Here is a 19612-nt window from a genome sequence, read left to right as displayed (position 1 = left end):
ACCATGGCCATTAATAGGCTAGGCCTTATTTACAGTTTTATCAATTCAGGGAAGATAGTGTTTGCTTTTTATATGTGCAAACAGTATTAGCTATTTTATGAAACATTAATGAACTATTTTTAGCTTCTTCCAGCTGATAATTGCATTATGGATGAACACAAACGAGAAATTGTAGAAGCTAAGCAAATTGTTAGAAAACTTACGATGGTTGTATTGTCTTCTGAAAAAATCGACGAGCGAGAGAAAGAAAAGGAAAAAGAAGAGGAGAAAGTAGAGAAGGTATATAGTTCATTTTTATAAGATTAACATTGTCTTCTGGATTTAGAATTTGAAATTTAACTTGTAATAGTTCATCAACTTATGGGAGAATAATTTATTAACTTTAAATGTAGTGAAATCTGGTTTTTGGAATACTAATTTGCAAAGGTGGTTTTAGTTTTAATCTTATTGGCATCTTCCCAAAAGAGGCTGCTATGTTTTTCTTATACAAATTTCGAAGTGTATTCTAAGTAAAATATATGACTATATTTGTGCTCTGTGTATTAATGTCTCTCAAGTCCTAAGGGGATTCTCAAATATGAATGAATTCTAGTTCTCTGTGGCACAATAAAGCATTAAATAGAACTTGATTTAATTCCAGGTCTATAAACTCTCATGCTGGGTCTGCTAAATCAAAGAGCAAATCCTGTTGTTTTTTTCAATAGCTAAAAAAACTTTGATTTTACTTTCAGGAAAATATTGCGTTTTCCATGGTGGCAGCCGTTGTTGACATACAATATTGTCGTGTTTAGCTCAGTTTTTTAAATTAAAAAATGCCGAGATTTATTGGTGCCTATATTCTGAGGATCTTCACTATAATTGTTCATTTTTAGCCGCCTGATAACCAAAAACTTGGTTTGTTGGAAGCCTTGTTGAAGATTGGTGATTGGCAGCATGCACAGAACATTATGGATCAGATGCCTCCGTACTATGCAGCTTCACATAAGCTAATAGCCCTTGCTATTTGCAAGCTCATTCACATAACTATAGAGCCTCTCTACCGAAGGTATGTTACTATATGCTTTTCTAGTCATTGAGGTAGAAATAGCTTAGGACTACAAAAAAATCTGCATGTTTATCTTGTCTTCTCAAACAAGCAAGTACTTCTGTATGTTTTATTAGAAGGTAAGAACCATTCAGAGCGTATCAGTCTTATACGTATTAATCAGTGACTTGTCTCCTAATGTCTAGACCAGGTGGTGCAGAATGCGTGCTGCAATGCAGTCTAAAAATTGTAGCTTAGATGTCTAGGTTGGGTGTGCTCCATTGAGAGTGAAAACACCATTCTTCTGTTCTTGACTTTTCCTCCTCTCTTGGGGGTGGGCAGAGAATTCCTAAGGTTTTTACTTAGTGTAATTTCCCTCTGTCCTGGGTTGAGTGGCTCTGAGTGAGGACATTGCCTCTCTGCTTGCCTTACCTCTCCTGGCATATAGGCTGCTGTTCTGAAAATTGCTAGTGCAGCCTTTCTCATCATCCCTAGTTACTGTGTCCGTCCACCCGTCCTCTAGCCCTCAGCCTGCTTGCAGGTTACTTAGGAGCAGTACTGGCAGCAGCTCTGGCTTCAGCCCCACAGATCAGAGCCTGCGTCCAAGGCCCCAGTCTTGTGACTCGTGCGTAGCTGCCGGCTGCTGCCTTCAGTGCCACTGGGGCTGTGGACCTTGAAGGCTTCTTCTCAAAGAGTGACCCCTGTGACTCCACAGCGGGACACCTGCTCAGCAGGTGAGAACTCTGGGCATGCTGTCCTTTTTAGTGTGACACTTTTTTTCATTATGCTGCTCACCTTCCCTACACCACCCACCTCATACTCAGTCTAAGTAGGGGAACCCAGACTGAGAAATGTTTATTTACTTGAACCACTGTTGTTATATCCATATTTTTCTGTTTTATCTTCCAGTGTCTCTGAGGTCCATCCCTTGTTCCCCATTCCCATATCCAAATTCCTGATACTGGCCAAGTTTAACTAAGAACAAATTCATACAGTGTATGTTAAATGTTACTTGAAATCTGCGTTTCTCTGATTTCCTTATGCAGTTCATTGGAAACATTCTCTAAGCTCTGGCTTTTTCCAAATGAGTATTGTTTTTGTCTTTTTCTACCCGATTAATTATCTGTATTAATGAAGTTAGGCACAAGTGATATATAGAAAGCAAATTTGAGCAAGAAAAGCTTTACTTACTGGTAACTTAAAGTGGGTATTACATAGTATACATATAAATTTTGCTTCTTTTTATAGAGTTGGCGTTCCTAAAGGTGCTAAAGGCTCACCTGTTAATGCTTTGCAAAATAAGAGAGCACCAAAACAAGCAGAGAGCTTTGAAGATTTGAGGAGAGATGTCTTCAATATGTTCTGTTACCTTGGTCCTCACCTTTCTCACGACCCCATTTTATTTGCAAAAGTGGTGCGCATAGGCAAGTCATTTATGAAAGAGGTTAGTAAGATTTTTTTTTCTTCCAAGCAGAAAACTGAATTTTGGAGTGAAGGTGTTCTGCGTATATTTGTGTTATGTGTATCACTAGGAATAAAAGTGAACTTAATTTAAGAAAAGTGTATTTTGAGTAAGGTTTGGGGAAAAGTCCATTGTGTCCTAACCACACACATGCGCACGCGTGCACACACACACACACGCACGCGCGCGTTGATCTAGGTAGAATATTAGTCAAGTCCCCCGCATAGGAAAATATACTTTGGACAAGTGATTGCTTTTTGAATCCCCTTTTCTTCTGATTTATTTTCTTGGCTGCAGTTTTGAATCATTGTCATTATTTGTATGAAGTCAGACTGTTGAGGAGCCATTCTTTTCTAGTAAACTTTGTGTTGAAATAAAATGTACAGAACATAACACAAGTCATAATTGTACACCTCAATGACTTTTTTCCCAAACCAAACAGCCAGGTATCCCCAACCCGGATGAAAAAATAGAACAATACCAGTACTCCAGAGTTTCCTTTGTACTCCCTTCTAGTCAGTACCCTAAGGGTAACCATTTTTGCTATTTTTAAATTTTAAAATCAGCTTTGAGTTATAATTTACATACAATTTACTTCACCAATTGGAAGTGTACAATTTGATGAGTGTTGACAAATGAACACAGTTGTGTGTCCACTACCACAATCACAGAGAATATTTTCATCACCCCAGAAAGTTCCCTCTTGCCCCTTTGCCTTCAATTCTGTCCCTTTGTTACTGGTTCCTGGCAACTACTGATAAGCTTTCTGTCACTATAGTTTTGATTTTTCTAGAGCTTCATATAGATGGAATTGTATAGAATGTACTCTTTTCTGTCTGGTTTCTTTCACTAAATGCTTTTGAGATTCGTGCAAGTTGTTGCACATGGCAGTAGCTTTATTGCTGAGCAGTATTATACAGACATACCAGAGTTTATGCATTCACCAGTTGGTGGGCATTTGGGTTGTTTCTAGTTGGGGGCTATTGTAAATAAAGCTGCTATGAATATTCCTGTACAAGTCTTTTTTTTGGGGGGGGGGGCGTATGTTCTTGTTTCCCCAGGAATGGGATTGCTGGGCCATATGGGTAAGTGTATGTTTAACTTTTTGCCAAACTGTTCCAACATGTCTGTATCATTTTGCATTCCTGTATATGACATCCAATGGCTCCACATCCTCATCAGTACTTGTTATTGTCACTCTTAAATTTTAGTCATTTTAATGGGTGTGTGGTGGTACTGTTGTGCTTTTAATTTGTTTCCCTGATGATTGGAAATGTTGAGCATCTTTTCATGTTCTTATTTGCCATTTGTAATCATCATATATCAAATTGTCTATTCAGATCTCTTACCCATTTTTAATTGGGTTGTCTTTTATTATTTCTTTGATTTGCCTTTTCATTATGTTAAATGTCTTTGGAAGAGCAAAATTTTAAATTTTGATTAATTCTAATTTAGTAGTACTTTTCTTTTATGGTTTCCTCTTTGTGTTCTAAGAGATCTTTGCCTAACTTAAAATCTTGAAGCAGAAAAGAATACATAATTTATTTTCAATTGTAAAACAAGGCTATCAAAAGGATTTGCAAATTGTTACAAGCACAAATACAGTTTTCTCCAGTGTTTGGTGATTGCATCTAATTTTAATTTTTGACAACAGTAACTGTATACAAAATTTATCAGCTGTTGTATATTAATCCCTTGACACCTGAAATACTTGATTTGGCTTTTACTGCTTAGCTGGTAGATTTTTTTTTTAATGCTCACAGTTATACAGTGTGTAAAGGTACTAAAGCAATCTGCTAAGTAGTTTATTACTATACAAATCATTTATTGTATAACATGTATAAAAAGGAAGTATAATGATGTTTCATTATCTTAATCCTTATAGTCTGAAAGGGATGAGTTATGTTAACTAGTGCCTGTTCAGAAAAACAAAAGGGTCCTGTCTTTCCTAATGCCTCATATTGGGAAGCATATGAGGTCAATTTGTCCCGTTACTGCTGATGTTAGTATCGATCACTTGGTTAAGGTGATGGGCTACCAGGTTTCTCTAGGGTACAATTATTCTTCCTCCTTTGTTGTTAATATGCATCTTGGTGGGGAGATACTTTGAGACTCTGTCAACAGCCTCTTTCTCATCTTACCTTCACCCACTAATGCTAATGTCTTTAACTGAACATCTTAATGTTCAGATCTCTTGTTCTGAAATTCTTTCTTTGGCTACAAGTATTATAAACCTGTGAGCAGGAGACCAAACAACTGACTTGTGGAAGTTTATAGTAGACCAGACATATGCATAAATGTATACAATGTTGTTACCAAGATGTGCAGGTGCTAGAGTGGTCACCCTTCCCCTCTGCCATCTCCACTGCAGCTCTCCTGTACTTCTGTTCTGTCACAGTTGTGCCTGGTGCCTGCCCTTAACTCCAGTCTCTATTTTTGCAGAGGTAGAAGGGCAGAAAGGAAGAGGAAAAATGTTTATTTTGATCACAGTGTGGGAAGAAATCTGTCTTCTCTCATTGCTAAGGTTGTGGTAGGGAAAGTGAATCTTTCCAATGATCTGAGTTAGAATTTTGGTTTATTTTTACCCATAAAAATATTTCACTATAACAAATCATTTGTCCTGTGTTTTCAAGTTTAAAAGGCTTTTGTTGCCTAGCTAAGAATTTAACTAAGGTTTACAAGATTGTTCCTAGAGGGCAGATGCGACCTTGGTTCCAAGTAAACTTCTTTAACAGTTCTCTTATTTATAAGCTTGAGGGTTGCTTGTATATATGAATAATGCATATTTTAAAAATATAGGTTATATACTTTTACCAGCTGTCATTTAGCAGAATAGTCCTCTAGCCTACAGTTATTTGTAATAATTTATCTCTGTGTATTTCTTAAATTTGAAGTACATCACATTAGGACCATCTAGTACAATGATCTTCAAACTTTAGCATATATTAGAATCATCTGGAAGTCATCTTAAAACACATTGTTGGGTCCCATCCTCAGAATTTCTGATGCAGTAGGTCTTGGGTGGAACCTACTGAAGAGAATTTGCATTTCTAACAAGTTATTTCAGCTTTAAAAGAGGGGGTAGCCCTAAAGAAGATTTCTGTATGAATGGACAGACACATTTTGCTATCTTTAATTTTAATTGCAGAGCATAGCTTTAATGTGGCTCACCTGACATATTTCAATGTTTTTTGACAGTAGAGTCCCTTGGTGCTTTTTTTTTTGCATCCAGCTGATGTTAATGGATTAAGTTGTTTATGACATTGATAGCTAATATTGAGTTCTTATTCTGTGCCAGGCCCTATACCCTTTATGCTTTAGGTTAAGTAAATTATCCTAGGTCACTTAATTATTAACATGGGGCAGGGCTGAGATCTCAATCCAGGCAATCTGGATTCAGAGGCCAAGCTCAAAATCTCCACACTCTCCTGCCTATACAAATACACTGTGTCTGAAATTAAAGAAATGGTAGGTTATCTAAATTTTCTAGTTCTTGAAATTCCTTGCTATTTTAAATCAGATCTTTGTTAGTGGTATTTTGTTATTTTGTTTATCTCTGAAGTCTCTGTGTTCATGTCAGTCTGTGTATCTCATCTCCAAACTTTGCTTTCTTTGACGGGGGTGTGTGTGTGGGGGGGTGCTATTCATGTTTCCATTGTAGCTACAGCATTTTGTTTCATCTTAATATGTATAGCTGTGTTCAGAACTTCTTTCTGATATAGTGAGAGTGAATCCTCTTACCTTTCCTGCCTTATTTATGACCAGTCCTCTCCCCCGCCAAGCTACAGTCTGAGTACTGGGTTCTCCTTTCAGTGTTTTCTCTAGCCTATGATAGGAGAGCGGATGAGCTTGGTGAGGCTGAGTATAACCCTCGTTTAGAGTACCTCTGCTTTCTCTTCTGAGATCCTCTTACCTATCCTGTACTAGGCATGCCCAGCCCAAGTGAGTATCCAACTCCTTTGGGCTTTGACTCCCTCAGCCAGCTCAGCACAGTTCCTTTGAAAGATGGCGGGCTTTAGCAGCTGGTTCTTCCTTTGCTGGAGTCCTGCTGGGCTTGTATTCACAAGAGTTTTCCCTCAGTCTACTCACTTACCTTACATGTCTTATTGCCTGAAGGATTTTGTTGACTTACCTTCCTTGGTCTGTACTGCTTCTGGGATTGGGTTAAGGGCAGGAGCCATACCACACTGTGTCTACTACCAGAATTTGTGTGTGTGTGTGTGTGTGTGTGTGTGTGTGTGTGTGTGTGTGTTCCCTTGAAGTTAATAGCATAGTTTCCCCTTTTCTTGCTTGGTTGTTGGTGAATACTTTTACCCAGTGAAAACTGGGTGCCTCAGTTGGTTAACTGTCTGACTCTTCTTGATCTCAGCTCAGGTCTTGATATCACAGTTTGTCAGTTTGAGCTCTGTGTCAGGCTTTTGCACTGACAGCACAGAGCCTGCTTGGGATTCTATTTCTCCCTCTCTCTGCCCCTTCCCTGCTTGTGTTCTCTTTCTCTCTCCCTCAAAATAAATAAATAAACTTAAAGAAAAAAGAAAAAAACAAGACATACCTTGTTCATTGCATTAGGGATTAGGGGAGAGAAATTCTGTGTTTATGCTTCACTCTGTCATCTTGATTCATTTGTCTGGCCAGGCTCTTTATACATTGTTTCTTATGTTGGCCTTTGGTAAAAGCCGAAGTGCTTTAAATTGATTCACAGATGAAGTTTAGAGAAACCTAGAGTCAGAGAGGGTCAGAATATTCTTAGACTGGGCATTAGATGATATTAGGAATAGCTGGGTAATGATACTGTGGTACGTGGAAGAATGTCCTTTTTAGGAGATGCATACTGAATTATTTTGAGATGCGATGTCATGTCTGCTATTTTTTTTTTTTGGTCAGTCAAAAAAAGGGGGGCAGTCTACAAAGTAGGCATATAGGTGTTTATTGATAGTGTGCTATCCATTCAACTTTTATGTAAACTTGAAATTTTTAATAATAAAAATTTGGGTTTCTAGGAACAGAATCTACCTTAGACCATTGATTCCAAAACTCTAGGAACTAGTTACTTTAGAATTTTGTGTTGATGTTTTTTGTTTTGCTTCTCAAAATTGAAGATCTACCCTGGCAGTGTAGGTTAGAGCCCAAAATTAATATTTCTTTTGGATGAAGGTACAAGTACAGTGGAATTATACCATACTTGTACTTCATCATGCGAATGTGGCCAGACTTGTTCCATCAAAATACTCAGTGTGTATATCTAGGAGTAAGGGTGAATTGGAGAATTTTTGTTTTCTCTCTGTTTGGTTCAGTTGCTCAGGTCTCTTGCCACATTCAGTGGGAGTCTATTTTTTAAAGTAATGGGTTTTCATGTGACATGGCCCCTAAATACAAGCCAATTACTTCATTTCATGTTCACGTGATTTCATCTTCCCATCCCATGTTCATTTTATAGTGATTTCTTCTAATATTACAGAGGAAAAACAGTCTTTGTCTTGGACTTGAATGAAAGATAATGTGTCTGTGTACATTACAGATAATTTAAGAGATTTTAAGGGTAATTGTAAGTATATGTAGTTTTCGTTGTACGTATTGACTTTAGAACCTAACTTGCCCACAAAGAATCTTTATTTAGGGCTGTCCCCCAAACAAATTAATTAAGGCATTACGCATTGACTGTTATGTTAACAGGTTTCATCAGAATGATCTGTTAGCTACTTGTTAGTTATGTGACCTTAAACTGGTCATTTTTTTAAAGCCAAAGATGAGTGGTAATAATTTGCCGTATCTATTCCTGGGGTTGCAATGAGAATCAAATGAGATCTAAACACTAATTAGATACTAACGTTAATTAAGTATTCAAATTTAAAGTTAAAAAATGTTGTCATGAATTCCTTAGAACATAGTAAAGTTGTAACTTACTTTTATAAGTTGTCACTACACTAGCTTTTGATGATTTGTTTTAAAGTGGTAATATACTGGGGCGCCTGGGTGACTCAGTTGGCTAAGCATCTGAATCTTGATTTTGGCTCAGGTCGTGATCTCACAGTTTGTGGGATTGAGCCCCACGTCAGGTTCCATTGGGCTCTGGGCTGACAGCACGGAGCCTGCTTGGGATTCTCTCTCTCTTTCTCTCTGTGCCCCTCCCCTGTGTTCATGCATGCTCTCTTTCTCTCTCCCTTCCCCTCTCTCTCAAAATAAATAAGAAAATATAAAAAAATACATGTTTGTATTTTTGTATTTTGTTTTTTTTGTATAAAAAAAATAAGTGTTAATATACCTTATTTCCATCTTTAAATAATAGGTACTACTTTAAAGTACCAACGTCATTTCCCACAAGAGCAGATTTGATTTTATATAGGAATGCCTTTGGCTTCTTTACATTGTGGTGGTAATCAGATGTCACCCCCCCCCCCCACCCCCATTGTGGAAATTTATAAATTAGTAACAAAAATTTTCATCAAATGAAATTTTTATTGCTGGGGTTTTGGGAGTGGAGTAGTCAAGGGTATATGGACTTGTCAGTTTCCAACTTTAAGTGGATACAAATATTGTAAGGATATTTTTAAGACAGGGGTGCCTGGCTGGCTCAGTTGGTAGAACATGCAACTGTTGATCTTGGGGTGATGAGTTCAAGCCCCACGTTGGGTGTAGAGATTACTTAAAAAATAAAATATTTAAACAAATATTTTTAAGACAGAACCTTGCATTATAATTCTTACTGTCGAAGAGACACTGCTATCGTTGGCACCGTCTGTTAAGCTCTTCTGTGTACTTTTGCTGTTATAAGCCTTATATAAAGCAAATGAACTCTGCATTTGGGAGACCAAATTGAATCTACAACATCCTTGCTATTTAATGAGGCTGAGCAAGGAAGAACTGTTAGGATGTTTATATTTGTCCTTATATTGTCACATGTACTAATTGGTTTGAACTAAGGTCACCTTCACTATTACTGGGTATCTTAATGTGACAGTTCTAATCAAGATGTAGAATCATACTTAAGGTAATAAATTACAAATAAGGTCTTAATTTTTGCCATTAGCTGTGCTTTTTACTTAAGACAGACATATAAACATACAAGGCTAGGCAGATATTAAGTCTATTAATAGGCAAATGTAGACTATGTACAAACAGTATAATTTTAACAGTATATTTTATACAAGAAAGAAGATGGAATTTTTAGTGTGTATCAAATGCACATTGTAAGCAATTGAGTCAACAACCCCCGTGCCTCCTCTCAAAGACTGTTTTCTGAAATTGAACTTCAGTGTTCAGTTTCAGAAAAAAAATTCAAAGTGTATAAACATAAAAAACATTTGTGAAAAACTCTCATCTCTTAGAGGTTTGGCCATTCGTCTCTGCAGATGCTGTTTGATTCTGTCTGTAATCCTTTGGCTCTTACGCCAGGTCCTTAACATTTTGGTGTATACCAGCCCAATTTTCAACTGCTGACACCTGCAGGTCTTTTGTATGAGGGCTTTTCTGGCCCTGGGAGCCTGTGTAAGCAGTATAGAAATTGGTGTCCTAGAATTGCTGGGGAACTAACTCACCTCATTTCCTCTCCCTAGCTCTCAACCAGTGAAATGATAGGAATTGGTGTATAAGTATCATGCCTTGAGATGGGATAATCCTAAGATGTATTTCTACACAGACCCTCTAAGTCCCCAGTGGGATTAAGCTCCCATTAAACCACAGGAATAATTTCCCACTGGGAGTTCCTAGGATTACTTCCCAAATAAACTATGGCAGCACTTTGAATAGAGTCTGCTTTTGGGGAAATAGAAACTAAAACATGGGGGCATATTCCTTTAAATAAATTCAATATGAAAACCTTAATTTTCCCTAAAGATAGATTTACAAGGCAATTTTTTGTTTTACAAAAGACTTCTGTCATGAACTCCATTTATAAAGAGAATTCATTTAAATAAATCACATACTCATATTCATTAAGTGCACTGAAAATACCCATTTTTACACATAGCTTGTTAGAACTATGCTTGTGTAAAACAGCACAGTTTCATGTCATAATCAGCATTTTAGCCAAAGTAATTACTTTTGGGGGCAAATTTTATGGAACCAAGTATAGCTATTTAGCATTTTGTTTGCTATATTTTCATGTTTAAACCACTCCCACAAGTCCATTTACTGCAGTTTGAATGCTACTCATGTGGTAGGTAGGGCGACCATGTGCTTTATTGTTTAAACCAGGACACACGGGATAGAAAGGTTGTGCCGTTACTTATGCTGGGGTAAAAAGAACGAGCACGTGGTCATTCTGTGTATAGGTGACCATATTATTAATTCTTTGGTACAGATTTGCAGTCTTAGTACAGATTTGGATTGATTAAAAATGAAGTGTGTTGGAAAATAGAAGTTTTTCCTTTAGTATCTCTGTTTTCAGAAATCATGTAGTATCAATATTACTGATTATTTCTAAGCATTTTATAACGATTTAAGAGTTTCTGATCAAAAAATAAAAACAAAGCTCTGAACCAAAACATTGAAAGGCAATCAGTTCTCTCTTCTCCAGGCTCAGTAAACCCCTGTTCCTGTAACTTTTAACCTATAGGTTATATTTTCCTATTTCTAAGTTATTTTCGTGGGTCTTATTTGGATCCTTTCTAGCAAAATGAATTTCCCGATAGTTTTAAGACACAAATGTGAAGTTCTTCGCCTAGTGTATGGCACATAGTACTCAATAAATGGTAGTTAATAAGAATGAGAAAAATAAGGAAGGTGAAAATAGGGTCATAATTTACTTAGATGTAGCTTCAGGTTGAAATCTAGTCACAATCTTCAGTATTTTACTTTTTTCCTCCTTAAATATAGTCTAGCATTTCAAATATTCACAGGTTAGAGGTACTAAAAACAGGTCGTTAGTAATAAAAGTAATTTATCTAATTAAATCTACAATGTTTTCCCAAGCTTTCTTTCTTTACTCTCCAGAAGCCCCCTCTTGGTGGACCTACATTCTTTTTGTGCCCAGTTTTGTTATGCAGTCCTGTCATCTGCTCCCTCTTCATAGGGCAAGAATGGAACCTGCTTGGGGCCATTTATAGCTGATAGTTTGTCTCGGCATAATTTTGAGTGCTTGATTTTATTCAGACTTAAAAATTCAGCTCCTAATAGTACATTGGCAAGCCTTACTTTTGATCTTCAAGAGATTGTCAAAGATAGGAACTGTCTTTGTCAGTTTCTCAAAGATAGGAACTCTGTTCATCTTTGAATTCCCGGTGTCTGGCACATAGTAAATGAATGAATGAAGTGGATGTCTTCTGTCCACCCCCCCTTTCTTCCTCCCATTTCTTCCTGGGCTGGCCATTCAATAAAACTCTAGTGTTGTACTGTGGGAATGGAGAGTTTTTATTTACACTGAATTAAACAGCAAATTAAACTAAAAGAAAAAGCATCAGGAGAGTCTAATGTGTGTTTACATTCTTACCAAACAAAAGGAAATTACTTTTACTTGCATGTACCTTTTGATTTTTTTTTTTTGTTCATCTTTGTTGTAGTTAGCCTTTGATAGAAATCTTTCTCAGTGCTCTTCTCGATAGTTACATTGTGCTTTCCATTTTTTTTTTGTCTTTGTCAAATTTTCCTGGTTATGCAATCTACAGAATTGACATAGACATTAGAAATTTAAATAGTAAGGGAATTAGGACAGTTTAGTAATACTGTAAGAAAATTTTTTATTTCTATGGAGGAAACTACATGTAGCTTTATTAGAATCATAGTATAATAGAAAAGGAGTAGCTTTTATCCCCACCTAGTTCTTCCAGTTATGACATACCCTTATTTCTGCCTCCCACTATACACCTAATATGCCACCAGAATTACCCACCCCCAGTCCACCAACAAAACCTAAGCAGCTATTACTTTGTTTTCTGTCAGGCCACTCCTTCATAACCTGATTCTTATTTGCTGACCAGGAAATATATTGACTTAACATTTGTTTCTGTGAAAGGGAACCATATCTTTTTAAACTGTTGATTAAAAAAAAGGATTGTGTATGTTTTCCCTTCAAGGTGACATGGCAGTCTCCTGGAATTAGTCTTAAGTGAAAATGTTGCACAGAAGTTAGGCTTCTCTGTAGTGATACCCATTAAATTACTCAAGTATGAAAACGTAGATGCACAAAACACCCGTTTCTGCCAAGAAAATAATAAGCTTGTTAGCTGCCTGTTAGCTTTTGCTCTTCCCTCACTTGGTATTGAGTTAAATCCTTCCCAGAAATCTAGATTGTCCTTGATTATCAGTGCTTCAGTTGTCCTTTTGGCCTTTGCATGGTCCTCCCAACTGTCCAGCTGCTTATACACACACAAGTATTACTCACTATTTCGTTTTGAATGAATGGACAGCATCAGCATCAAACATGACACTTCAGAGGTCCACCTGCAAATCATTGATACAAAAATGACCCAGGTTTTTTCATTCTGTCCAACTTAGGCAATGGTTTTGTCTTTGTTATTAATATTTTGGGCTTATTTCTCATTGAGAGTTTAAGTAATGGTGAATTGAAACATAGTTTAAATTGCTTTGGGTTAAATTTTTTGTTGTTGTTAATGTTTTAGTCTTAGATTTTACTAATTCTGTAGCGGAAAACCAGAACTTCTGGATGGAAAAATGCAAATGCATTATAAACTGAGTTGTGCTGAATACAATCTTACAATAAATACTTAGATCAGTTTTAGGATGCTTTGGTTTTTGATAATGAGGTTGAGAAAAGAATTGGCTTATGAAATTGACATTTAAAATTCATGAATATTGCAAAATAATTTGGAAGTTAGAAATATAGGTGAAATTTTTAAATGTTAATTGGTAACGCTGGCTATATTTAAAATCTACATTTGTTTAAAAAGTAAGGAAATAATTCACAATCATGTACAAGTTAATTTTTTCACATTAGAAGCTAAATTGTGACATCATAATCTTAACCTTTTTGCATTTTATTTATAGTTATTTTTAATTTTAGTTTCAGTCTGATGGAAGCAAACAAGAAGATAAAGAGAAAACGGTAAGAGACAAGAAAAATCCAATGTGTCTGATATTTGTCTATGTATAGCATACTGTAAATTTTACTGTGGTCAGACTTTAATCACCTATGTGAATATTTTGTACTCTACATGCTGGATAGAGCTTGTGGAATATCATACAGTTATCGTTTAAGATTGACAGTTCCTGTTTTGGAAGATTACCATGTTGAGAAGGGAAGAGGGATTAATGAGTCCCTCCTTCTCTTGCTGCCCCTTTCCTTACCTCACCTCATTGCTTTCTTAGATGGAGAAACACAAATATCCATTGTGAAAAGGACAGTGATAGTGTGGGGAATTAGGTGTGTTTTATGAGAGGAAGGAATGAAAGTTTTTCCAAGGCTGGCATAAACTTGTTTTTTCTTTTGGGGGGGATTAATATGGACCTTTTACTGAAATAATTTTTCCTCCCTTCTTCGTAGGAAGTTATCCTTAGCTGTTTACTTAGCATTACTGACCAGGTACTACTTCCATCTCTTTCTTTGATGGACTGCAATGCTTGTATGTCTGAGGAACTATGGGGAATGTTTAAAACATTTCCCTATCAGCATAGGTAAATACATAAATTTTTATATTTTTCACTACTATTCTAGTGCATTAGCCTCTGAGTGTTTAACTTTTCCTAATTCTTCATTTCATTGTTTTTTAAGGTATCGTCTGTATGGCCAGTGGAAGAATGAAACTTATAATAGTCACCCACTTTTAGTAAAAGTTAAGGCCCAAACAATAGACAGAGCCAAATATATCATGAAGTAAGTTTTAATTTATTTTTCTTCATATTAATCTAATGTATATCTGAGTCTAATTTACTTTCTTTTAACCAACTTATGTCTGAGTCTCAATTCTGAGGAAGCCCAGGAGTATGTGCTAATGGCATAGTTTATGATATACTGCAGATAGAATGACTATCAGTTTTTGTGTTTTTTTTTAGCTCATTTTGACTACTAAGTTTTTATAGTTGTCATGTTTGCATAGCTGTAAAATCCAATAATCCTCTTTAATGATGAGTCTTTTTTTAAAGGACAGCCTACTATGGCTTTTGCCCAATTTGCGTCAGACATTTAATGACTTGTACAAGGTGATCAAAGTTCTTGAAATTTCCTCTGCCAGAAGTTACTATAATGAAGATTTTTCTTTTTTGGAAGATCTAATGGAATTATGCAGAACTATCTCCTTGAGTTAACTTTTGAAAGTTTTTATTTTTTTCATTTGTGTGCTTTATTTTCATGTCATTAAAAACATGAGTGATGTTATTTTACCTTGGTAAACTGAAATTTAATCATCATCAACATCATATACTTCAGATTAGAGTTGGTTTGTATACTAAATACACTGCTATATTGCAAGTGTTTTCAGCAAGGCTATTGATTGTCGTTTCTTTTATGTTTGTGCAGTGGTATGGTTATTCTGATTTAAAATAGTTCACTCTCTAGTTTAACTAGATCCAACAGTATGCAATGATAGTGTTTGTGCCCAGTGATATCGTCCCTGGCTACAGTCTGCTGGGGAAACAAGTGTGTGCACAATCACAATCAGATCTAATAGTTGCTGTTATATAGTATGTATAATGTTCTTTGAGAAGATAGAGAAGAGAGTGAATTATTTCACCCTTGGGAAGTTGGGGAAGGCATGGAAGGAGATACTAGAATTGGTCCTTCCAAAAGAGTTCGGTCTTAAGATTTCCCCAAGTAGAGTTTCTAGCTTAACAACAGCAGCTAAGCTAATGTTTATGGAGCCATTAATATTTGTGTGTGAGGCCCTGCACTATGTGCTTTATAGGGATTATTTAATAATACAGTTGACCCTTGAACAACATCGGTTTGAACTATGCAGGTTCACTTATATGTGGATTGTTTTTTCAGTAAATATATTGGAAAATTTTATGGAGATTTGGAACAACTTACAAATCACATAACGTAGAAATATTGAAAAAGTTAAGAAAAAGGTATGTCTTTAATGCATAAAATATGACTAGTAGATACTAGTCTTTTATCATTTGCTACCATAGAATATACACAAATCTATTATAAAAAGTTAAAATTTATCAAAACTTATATGTATACTTAACAGACCATACATGGTGCCATTTGTAGTTAAGAGACATGTAAATGAATGTAAAGATTTAGTATTAAGTCATAACTGCATAAAACTAACTATAGTACCTAGTGTACCATTGTAATAATTTCGTAGCCACCTCCTGTTGCTATGCAGTGAGCTCAAGTGTTGTGAGTACCCGCTTAAAACACTGTGTGGTGCTAATCATCTCTGAGCAGTTTCTCTCTCCAGTAAATTGCGTTATTGCCATAAAAAGTGATGTCTCATGGTTCTTATGTATTTTTTGTGCTTATTGCAATATCATAAGCCTTACATAACAGCCTGGGACCCATATGAATTGCCTCTAGTGCTGCCAGAAGTGCTCCCAAGTGGAGCAGAGTCATGACATTACAAGAAAAAATTGCTTAATGTGTACTATAGATTGAGGTCTGTGGCTCAGGTACCCGCCATTTCAAGATAAATGAATCCAGCCTAAGGACTGTTTAAAAAAATTTTTTTTAAATGTTTATTCATTTCTGAGAGAGAGAGAGAGAGAGAGAGAGAGAGAGAGAGACCGAGTGTGAGGAACAGGGGAGGGGCAGACAGAGAGGGAGACACAGAATCTGAAGCAGGCTCCAGACTCTGAGCTGTCAGCACAGGGCCCGATGTGGGGCTCGAACCCACAAACTATGAGATCATGACTGAGCCGAAGTCAAATGCTTAACTGACTGAGCCACCCAGGCACCCCTAAGGATCGTTGTTTAAAAAAAAAGGTGCGGCGGGGTGGGGGGGGGGGAATTCATGAAGCCATTGCTACAGCTATATGAGCAGATGTGAAAAATTTGTACTTTTTGTGAAATATTTTTTGATCTTGTATTGAAAATGCAGCTGTTTTTATGGGTGCAGGATTACCATAAGGAAGAAATATGTATAGACTCTAATATTTGAGAAAATGCCAAGTCATTTTGTGATCTAGGAAAGTGAAGGATCTGAAGCTGGAGAATTTATTGCCAGCAAAGGATGGTTTGATAATTTTAGAGATGTTTGGCTTAAAAAAATGTCAAGATAACAGGAGAAGTGGTTTCTGCTGACCAAGAGGCAGAAAGTAGATGAGTTCCCAGACGCCTTTAAGAAAATCACTGAGGGACACCTGGGTGGCTCAGTCAGTTAAGCATCTGACTCTTGACTTCGGCTCAGGTCATGATATCATTGTTCGTGAGTTTGAGCCCCACATGGGGCTCTGTGCTGACAGCGTGGATCCTCCCTTTCCCTCTGCCCCTTCCCCATTTGCTCTCTAGTTCTCTCTCAAAAAATAAATAAAGTTAAACTCAAAAAAAAAAAAAACCATGGAGAAGGGATATCTGCCTAAACAGGTTTTTTTTTTTTTTTTAACTTTTTAATGTTTGTTTATCTTTGAGAGAGAGCGAGCGAGCATGAGCAAGGGAGAGGCAGAGATAGAGGGAGACACAGAATCCAAAGTAGGCTCCAGGCTCTGAACTGTCAACACAGAGCCCAATGCGGGGCTTGAACTCACAAACCACGAGATCATGACCTGAGCTGAAGTTGGATGCTTAACTGACTGAACCACAATGCGACCCCTGAACAGGTTTTTAATGCAGACAAAAGTTACCCTATTCTGGAAAATAAAGCCACAAAAGACCTTAAGGAAGAGGCGCAAGTACCAGGATTCAAGGCAGGAAGTGATAGGCTAACTCTACTGTTTTGTGCAAATGCAGTTAGGTTTATGATCTAGAGTGCCCTTATCTATAAAGCTGCTAGCACTTGAGCCTCGAAGGGAAAAGATAAACATCAAGTGCCAGTCTTTTGGTTGTACAACAAGAAGGCCTGGACAACAGCCTCTTTTTCTGGATTGAATCAATCCAATCTTTTCAGTTGATTGGTTGAATCAATCAATTGATTCAGATCAACTGGTTCAGTTGATTGAATTGATCAGGGCTTTGTCCCAGAAGTTGGGAAATACTTTGCAGGAAGACTGACTTTTAAAGTTCTTTTAACAGGGGTGCCTGGATGGCTCAGTTGGTTGGGCGTCTGACTTCGGCTTGGGTCATGATCTCATAGTTCATGGTTTCAAGCCCTGCATCCGGCTCTCTGCTGTCAGCGCAGAGCCTGGAGCCTGCTTCAGATTCTGTGTCTCCCTCTCTCTGCCCCTCCCCTGTTAGTTCTCGTTCTCTCTCTCTCTCTCTCTCTCTCTCTCTCTCTCTCTCTCTCTCTCTCTTCTCTCTCTCAAAAATAAATAATAATAAAAAAATTTAAAGGTCTTTTCATATTGGACAGTGCCCTTGGCCACCCAGAACCCCATGAATTCAACACCAGAAGTGCCAAAATGGTCTACTTGCCCTCAAACACAGTGTCTCTAGTTCAGTCTCTAAATCAGGGGGTCATAAGGACCTTTAAGACTCGTTACACACAGTACTTTATGGAAAGGATTGTGAACACTATGAAAGAGAACCCCAATAGAACATTATGAAATTCTGGAAGAATTAATTACACCATTGAAGATGCCATGATTGTTGCAGAAAAGCTGTAAAAGCTATCAAGTCCAAAATAATGAATTCTGATGGGGGAGGGGGGGAACTGTGTCCAGATGTTGTATATGACTTCACAGGATTTATGACAGAACCAGTCAAGGAAATCATGAAAGAGATTGTGGATATGGCAAAAAAGGTTGGGAGTAAATGGTTTCAAGATCTGGATTTTTCAGAAATTCAAGAGCTATTAGACACTACATAGCAGATGACTTGATGGAGATGAGTGCTTCTGAATGAATGCAAGATAAAGAAAAAGATGTAGAAGAAGCAGTGACAGAAAACTGACCTTAGTCTGGCAGAAGGTTCTGATTATTCAAGACTGCTTCTGACTTCTCTTATGACATGGACCCTTCTATGATATGGGCACTGAACCTAAAGCAAATAGTGGGAGAAGAATGGGTATCACATTGAAACATTTTTAAAGTGGAAAAGCAAAAAAGTCAGGCAAATTACCATGTACTTCCATAAAGTAACACTGAGTGTGCCTGCCTCAGCTGCCTCCCTTCCACCTCCTCCGCCTCTTCCACCCTGCCATCCCTGAGACAGCAAGAACGGCAACCATTCCTCTTTCTCCTCCTCTTCGGCCTACTCAGTGCGAAGGCAGCGAGAATGAAGACTTCATGATGATCCACTTCCACTAATAATCATCCTGTGATACAGTTAAGAAACTTACCTGTTGTGTTTGTGTGTGTCTCTGTATGAAAATCTAACCCTGTGGGAAGAACTATAAGAGATGTTTTTCTGTCCTCATCATGTAGGACATTGTGTGCAAGACTTGTATGGAAGCGGATAGGCTGTCCTTACGTAGGCATTCGGTGAATGATATTTAACAACATTAATAATGTGTTCGTTTTCTTACTGGTTTACAACTTTGCTTTCAAAGAATTGTTATTACTGTAGTATGCCTTTCTCTTGTAATTGGACAAACTGCATATCAGCCTATCATCACAGGTAAGTGGTTTTCTAAATAAATGTAACAGTGTTTCCAATACTGTATTATGAATATGAGTGTAATGCTATATGCCATTAAAATTTTATAACGATTCATTCATTAGTCTATAGGCTAGGCTACCATGAAGCAATTGTATCGATTATACTAGGCTGTCATAAAACCAATCATATTGCTGCTGTTTCATTATCAGTGTATGAATCATTATACCTGTGAATGAATATGAATTTCTTTTCCACATTATCTTTTCATTTTTGATGTCTAGTGTTAGTACCTACATCTACAGTGTTTTATATCATATAAGATAATACTGATGTAGGTACTGACAGACTGTTCACCTTGTAAATAGATGATGTAAACTTAACAGTATTGATAAATACAATACAGTACTGTAATTGTTTCCCTTATGATTTTCTTAATAGCGTTTTCTTTAGTTTATTGTAAGAATACAGTGTGTAATACACAGAATATGTGTTAATCGGCTCTTTATGTTATATTGGTAAGGCTTCTGGTCAACAGTAGGCTATTATTCGTAGTTAAGGTTTGGGGGAGTTAAAAATTATACACAGATTTTCAACA

At 37.0% G+C, this 19612-nt stretch overlaps 1 protein-coding gene across 16 annotated transcripts in view; it reads left to right on the top strand.

Annotated features, from left to right (window-relative positions):
- The window catches only part of THOC2 (THO complex subunit 2), a 112264-nt gene that overhangs the window by 52949 nt on the left and 39703 nt on the right, over window positions 1-19612 (top strand). For 11 of the 16 annotated variants that reach the window (XR_008289854.1, XR_008289855.1, XR_008289856.1 and 8 more), the window contains exons 10-16: window positions 124-279; window positions 873-1045; window positions 2273-2468; window positions 3548-3571; window positions 13444-13485; window positions 13924-14054; window positions 14152-14253. Coding sequence is in view for 13 of the 16 variants with exons in the window: in XM_053201624.1 (XP_053057599.1) it covers window positions 124-279; window positions 873-1045; window positions 2273-2468; window positions 3548-3571; window positions 13444-13485; window positions 13924-14054; window positions 14152-14253 (824 nt within the window). In the remaining 3 variants the exon portion in view is untranslated. The remainder of the gene's footprint in view (window positions 1-123; window positions 280-872; window positions 1046-2272; window positions 2469-3547; window positions 3572-13443; window positions 13486-13923; window positions 14055-14151; window positions 14254-19612) is intronic. The other 5 variants (XM_027054309.2, XM_027054319.2, XM_027054318.2 and 2 more) reach the window with 1 other exon arrangement.

This window comes from Acinonyx jubatus, chromosome X (assembly GCF_027475565.1).
Source record: "Acinonyx jubatus isolate Ajub_Pintada_27869175 chromosome X, VMU_Ajub_asm_v1.0, whole genome shotgun sequence".
Lineage (NCBI taxonomy): Eukaryota > Metazoa > Chordata > Mammalia > Carnivora > Felidae > Acinonyx > Acinonyx jubatus.
The sequence above is the reverse complement of the archived record's forward strand: the minus strand, read 5'-3'. Positions and strand labels throughout refer to the sequence as shown.